The 6782-nt window shown below is 38.9% G+C and overlaps 1 protein-coding gene across 1 annotated transcript in view; it reads right to left on the bottom strand.

Annotated features, from left to right (window-relative positions):
• The window catches only part of ARIH1 (ariadne RBR E3 ubiquitin protein ligase 1), a 117466-nt gene continuing 110684 nt past the window's right edge, over positions 1 to 6782 (bottom strand). The window contains exons 12-14 of the mRNA XM_060153490.1: positions 6020 to 6280; positions 4497 to 4609; positions 1 to 3350 (exon numbers count right to left, since the gene is read on the bottom strand). Of these exons, the coding sequence (XP_060009473.1) occupies positions 3266 to 3350; positions 4497 to 4609; positions 6020 to 6280 (459 nt within the window). The 3' untranslated portion in view covers positions 1 to 3265. The remainder of the gene's footprint in view (positions 3351 to 4496; positions 4610 to 6019; positions 6281 to 6782) is intronic.

Raw genomic sequence — 6782 nt, 5'->3', positions numbered from 1 at the left:
TAACAAAATAAAAGTTTATTTTATTAGAATTAGGAATGTTCTTTCCCTCTGGGCAACCTGAACAGTCCAGTTACAATGAAAATCTAAGAACAGTTATTTCCACAGCACAGGGTGCTCTATGCACAAAATTACAGGGTTAGGAGCATTTAATCAATTTACCGATCTGATTGTCTCACCAACCCGCCCCCTCCCATCCCCCAAGTGCTCTATACTGGGATTTGTAGCTAAAAGATTTTGTTACATCAAGTCCTTTTCTCTCTTATACTAAATTTCAGTTCCTAATCATGGTTGATCCACATTGTACACTGCAGATTCAACCATTTCAAATCAAGTCAGTCAGTCTTGGATCTGTTATATTTGTGTGTATGTATACACCTGTGTATTTAATGTATTTATTTAAACACACATAAAACATATACAATCTGGGTCGCAGCAGATTACACAGAATTTAGAGTCTGATGATATTATATACTACTCAATTTTACCACTGTGGTTTGTATCCTGCGCTTTGGATCGACATTTTATTGTAAATAATTTAAAGTCCATCTACTGCTCAATGAATTGTTCAGATGAAGCATGCACTTTTCAGAAAACCTCAAGAAGACAGGGAGACCCTGGTGCTGACCATGAATAGAGCCCTCTGACAGAAAGACTTAGGTAGGTGAAACAGGGAAGCTGTCATACAATATGGCTTGCCTATCCCAGCTGGGGTCACTGAAGTTACTAACAATGAAAGCAATTAACTCAGGGAATTCTGTCAAATATGGAGACAGCTGTTAAAAGCTTGGAAGTGGAAAATGCCAATTCATCTTGATCCATACAAATTAGGGAATGCACCCACAACTGCTATACCCTCAGGTAATATGCCAACACTGAAACTAGAAAGCAGCTCTAAAAAGCGCTGTTCCTCCATGGGTGGGGGCTGATATTATGAAGTGCACACATTGTTTTTGGATACCTGTTGTAAGGGGAGCATGTAAAAAGGATTTATGACACTCAAACTTACATACTGCAGTTAACTGGTAAGGTTTTTTAAAAACACCACACATACACAAAACATTTTAATGGAACCACATATATCTAGATAGCAAGTCTGGCTGCTTTTCAAAGTTACCAGGGAAAGGAACTTATTCAAGCTTTCTTTAAAAAAAAAATCCTTAGTTTTGATAAATGTCTTTTAAGATTGATGCAGTCATTGAAAATAAAGTCAAATGGTTGACAGGGAAAGGGGAGGAGAAGAGAATACGGAAGAAGCAGACACTGAGTTCAGATTTGCACCTAAAGTGGCAAGAGAAGGGAGGATAAAAGGTACAGGTAAAGTTCATCCTAAAGCAACAAGTGGTTTAAGGAAGCAGCATAATATATTCAGCAAACATTCACTGATTTTTGATGGGAAAAGAATAGTTGCAAGTACATCTCATGTAACAACCTTTTCTAAAAGGAAAAGTAGGGTTGATTTAGCAAAGCCTAACTTAGGCAAAAGGCCAGAGGAAAGTGAACCTACTTCCCAATGATGTAATAAGATGTACAATGCAAGAGCAGACAAAGCTGCCTCACAAACGGTAAACACTCCCTAGGCGCAAGACATTTAGAGGAAGACAAAGAGGTCCTTCAGCCACAAGTGGTATTTAGTATTAAGACCTCAATCTAGTTGCCTAGTTCACTCTGTACTCCTGTATAAAACTGACAGATTTAGGGATGCTAATCTGTTGAAAAATACCACAGCAAGAATGGCCTAAACAGATACATAGTTAATAAAACCACCACCACCCTTTACTTTTAACATAGCTCTTAGTAGAAATTTCATAAAAATGGACATCACAGCTAAAACACGTTATTAATTCTCCTATTTGCTGACAATAGAAAAGAAGCAAACAGTGGTTTCTATTTAAATGCACTAGATGGGAATATCAAGTTCTAGGGTGTTTGCCTTCAAACTGAACCCACAGCAACACACATAAGCAATTTCAGTATCTGCCATTTTTAATTCACAATCTGAAACTAAGTGAATGGCTATTTATTTATATTTAAAGGAAAAACATTCTATCTGACACCCTAACGTAAAGAAGGGGTGAGAGAAGAGCCATAACTAAAATCTTAAAAGGCTCAAAGCAGCAATTAAGGGGAAAATTTTTTGAAATGTTTCCTCTGGATGTGACAGGAAGCCTTCAGCTATATGACACGGGCACACAAAGGCTTACGTAGATGCATGAGGCCGTGGAGAGGGATGAGGTTAGGGACTGGGTGATTCTTGAATTGCAGCAGCAAAGCTCCCTGTTGCAGCCCTTATCAGGCCATGGCATTTAGTCAGAACTTGACTTCTCTATACCCAACCAGGAGCTGGGAATTCAGGGCATGAGGCCCATGGCTAGCAACAAACATATCAAACCAGAGAGGGCAAAGTAATCTCAGGAAAGGGAAATCAAAGAGCTCTAGATAGGTCTTCCAGAGGTGCTAAACCAACACACCTTTTAGTCCAACCCTCAACCCTGGAAAGATAAAGCAAACTGAAAGAAAATGCACAGCAAAAGACATAATCTTGAAGATTTTTAAAGAATAAATATTTTTTGTAATTAAACATTATGCAAACACGTGCCACGCTTGCTTTGTCCATGCATATGCGCTATATACAATTTTGAAAAATACTGTGTTGTCCTCTTGTTTTAAAAGTCATATACAAAGTTTTTTTGTTTTTTTTGTTTGTTTGTTTAACCCCTCTTTCTGCCTACCCTCTTCCCCGCCCCAAGAATTTTCTTTACAAGGAACTAATCATTCACTCATGACCTTGGGGTATGAGAAAGAGACAGTCTGCGTGTTTGGGTGTATCTGTATGTGCAGGGGAGGAAGGGGAAGAGGTCCTTTACCAAAGTACAACAAAATGGCTGGTTTGGACATGAAAAGCAGTGTCAAAGAGCTATTTTAAATTTTAACTGTACTACACTCAGGAAAAAGAAAATGAAAAAAAGGAGTCAGCTTTGAGAACGAAGCTACGTTACAAGTTAAAGTTGGAGGGCTTTTAGTGTGTCTGTCACACTTTTGTTGGCGGCCTAGAATACTGTTGTACAATGGTTTATCTACCTTTTTTTATTACAATATAATTTACTTAAACTTTCCATTAACAAAACAGAATTCTGGTACTATAGACCAGCGGTGTCAGAATAGGCTTAGTGCCTCCTTGTTTGTATTTGTTTTGTTTTGTTTGTTTTAATTGCATGAGCACTCTAGACGATAAAGTTTTCAGAGTTCATTTTATGCAGGGCCATTCTCAGTCCTCAATGTACTCCCACAGATCTTTTTCATAGCCTTCATGCACATGCTGTAACAAAACCCTTCGTCGACTCTCACAGTATCTGTAATCAAAGAGAAAAAAAAAAAAAACCCATTGTCAGCCTCCAATAACAAAAAAAAAAAAGAGGCATTTACTTATTTTTTGAGGTCCCCTACAGTTTATTCAGACTTAGAACCAAGCACCTGCTTTTTGTTGTTGTTGTGCTGTTTTTTTTTTTTTTTGGCTGTTCTGCATGTCTTGTGGGATTTAGTTCCTTGACCAGGGATTGAACCCGGGCCCTCAGCAGTGAGAGCTGGGAGTCCTAACTACTGGACCGCCAGGGAATTCCCCCAAGCACCTGTTTTTGTTTTTAAGAGGCACATTTTCAGGTCTAGATGTAAAGACATGACTATTTCTCATTTTAAAAAGGTATTTTTTGAAGTTCCCAGTTTTGGGAAATTAATTCTAGAGCAATAAAATAAAGGCCTTAGAAATCATCTGACTCAATCTTGTCATTCTACAGGTAAGTAAACAGTTTTAGGAAGAAGTAGTTTCAGGGGTTATTTATTCACATCTGCAAAACCTTAAAGAACTAGTGGCAGCTATTGCTGGCTAAGGGAAGTGAAAATGTTACTTAGGACTAAATCTGCAAGTCTTCCAAATTCCCAGAGATTTCTACTACTATTAAAAAGATATTAGTATTTGCCAGAAAACAACTGTGGGAGAAAGAGCTCCATGTTGAGAAAGCAAACATTCTGCATCTTTTACTTAAGTGGTAACATATCTTAAATATCACCTATCTCTAGGACAAAGTAAATTTCTCCTTAGAAAAACTCTTTAAAAAGTCTGGGTAGCTCACTTGTCAAAAGCCATGATCCACAGGATCCCTAGGCTAGGGCCAGCATCCTAATCTCACCCCTCATCCTAATAGCCACTTGCCCTTTTGGGGCTCCTTCTTCCTGTCAGGGCAGCAACTACATAGATAAAACTGCATGGAAGAAGCAGAATCAGCCAGTGGGATAAACGGCTGATTTCCTCCCTATGCCTGACTAGCACTATCTGGAATCTGTTGCCCAAAGGACAGAAGCAATCTGTGAGAAACATGGCAGCTGCTCAGTTACTGAATATGCTAAACCCAAGTTTCACCATCATCTAACTTCTCCACTAAGGCATACCAGACCACCGGTGACCGACATTTTTGTTCAACAACTACTGGAGAAAACCTTACCTGTACTTATCTTGTACTTTCTGCTTTATATCCTGTAGAGAGTCTTGGGAAATATCTCGTTCAAGGTAGCCCGAGAGCACCTCTGTGGCATTCTCTAGATCTGCTTGGTTATTCTGTAAAAGGAAGAAGAATATATAGTAAATTTTGCCTTCAAAAGAAAGCTAAAAGATAAACCATCTTAGCTGCTTCCTTGATAGACTATGGCTCAACACCAATTTTGTAATTTTCACAAGTGGTTTAACTGCACCTGTAAAGCCCTTCATCACTTTCACCCCTAACAACCTGTTTTTTCTTGTCCAAGACAATTTTTTAAACATTAAAAAACTAAAGATTTATCCATTACCTCTGGAAGAATATTAAGGACAATCTGAAAGGACATAAGAAAAAGTTTTTGGAATCTTCCAGTTCTGAAAACTGCTATTGGCTAAAGCTTGAGGAAAAATAAGAAACCCATTATTCTTTATATCTAGCTAGATATCTACTTCTTATAAGAGAACACTGTATGGAAGATTAACATTTTGTTATCCTTTACTACTATGGCTAGTTCTATATATTTACCCATATAAATTCCCATCTACTAGTCACTGTTATTACCCAGCCATCTATCAACATCAATGTTGCATGCATCAATTTTAAATGAGAATCTCTACTTGAAAAACCTCTACTGCTAAAAGTCCCCCTTTTAGTCATTACTTCTCCACAAAAGGCAAGCACCATATTAACTTCTAATACCATGTATTAGTTTTGCCTGAATAAAGACTTTTGAAAGAACTTATGACGTGCCAGGTGTTACATAAGCATTAAACATGGATTGTCTCACTTAAACCTCTTAACATTTATAGAAAAATTATCCCCATGCTAAAATAGAGATATAGACGAGGTTAAGTAATTTGCTTCAAGTCAACAGAGCTAAAAAGTGATGAAGTCAAGATTCAAATTCAGGGCTAATTCCAGAGCCTGCACACTAAATCACTAGCTGGCTAAACCACATCACTTTGAACGTAGTTTACAGCAAGAAATCTAAATTTCTTGTATCTTCCTAATACACACGAAACTTTTATTTTTTAATTTTTTAAATTTTTATTTATCTTTGGCTGCGTTGGGTCTTTGTTGCTGAGCGCAGGCCTCTCTCCAGTGCGGCGAGCAGGGGCCACTCCTCGCCACGGTGCGCAGGCTCCTCATTGCAGTGGCCTCCCTGGTTGCGAAGCATGGGCTCTAGGCACGCGGGCTTCAGTAGTTGTGGCACGCGGCCTCTAGAGCGCAGGCTCAGTAGTTGTGGCGCACTGGCCCAGTTGCTCCGCGGCATGTGTGATCCTCCCAGACCAGGGATCAAACCCGTGTCCCCTGCACTGTCAGGCAGATTCCTATCCACTGCGCCACCAGGGAAGCCCTTAACACTAAACTTTTAATCCACATTTTTGGGCAGAGAGTAAGCTTTAAAACTCTATATATCTTATCTATGAAAGGCAAGTAGTCCTATGACACACAGGTGGTTTTTTCCCCCACTCAGTAACTATTCCTACCTCAAAGATAATGGACTGGTTATTCTTTTTGAGGTAGAAAGCGAAGACATAAGTGTACATGAGTGTGGCACGACACTGGCAGAGGACATCAACTGCTTTCTTCAGGAACTGCACCTCAATCCAGGACATGTTGTGCTGTTGCATCTCTTCCATTTTCTGCTTCACCTGAGCATATAGTTTGTGCTCAAAGCGTAGACTCTGCATGTGGTTCATATAGCGATTACAGTAGAACAGGTACCTCTGAAGGGCTGCCCTAGATCGCTGTCCCATTAAGAAAAATTAAGGTCACATAATTATAACAAATGTATTATATATACACAAAAGCTGATATCATATTTACTGATGAAACGGTATAGGAATTTAGGCTAAAATCGGGAACAAAGAGACATCTACTGCTACCTTTGTTATTTAATATTTTTTGAATGTCCTATAGCTGTACTTTCCAATACAGCAGCCACTAGTCACAGGTGGCTATTAAAGTAAAAAATTCAGTTCCTCAGTGTTCAACAGCCATATCGCAGTCAGTGCCTACCACGTTAGATAGTGGTAATAAAGAACATTTCCATCATTACAGAATGTTCTACTGGATAGCTCTGTTCTGTGGTATGTAATAAGGTACATCAATATTTTAAAGTAGAAAACAAAAGAGAGGCAACCAGACATCATATAACACCTAATATAATGCAACAGAAGCTATACAGTACCACCAGTTAAGTGTTCTGTGTTCTTTCCACACCCCTCCCCAAATCGAGTCTGAATTCAA

Source organism: Lagenorhynchus albirostris, chromosome 1 (genome assembly GCF_949774975.1).
Source record: "Lagenorhynchus albirostris chromosome 1, mLagAlb1.1, whole genome shotgun sequence".
NCBI lineage: Eukaryota > Metazoa > Chordata > Mammalia > Artiodactyla > Delphinidae > Lagenorhynchus > Lagenorhynchus albirostris.
Note: the sequence above shows the minus strand (reverse complement) of the source record. Positions and strands in the feature narration are given on the sequence as shown.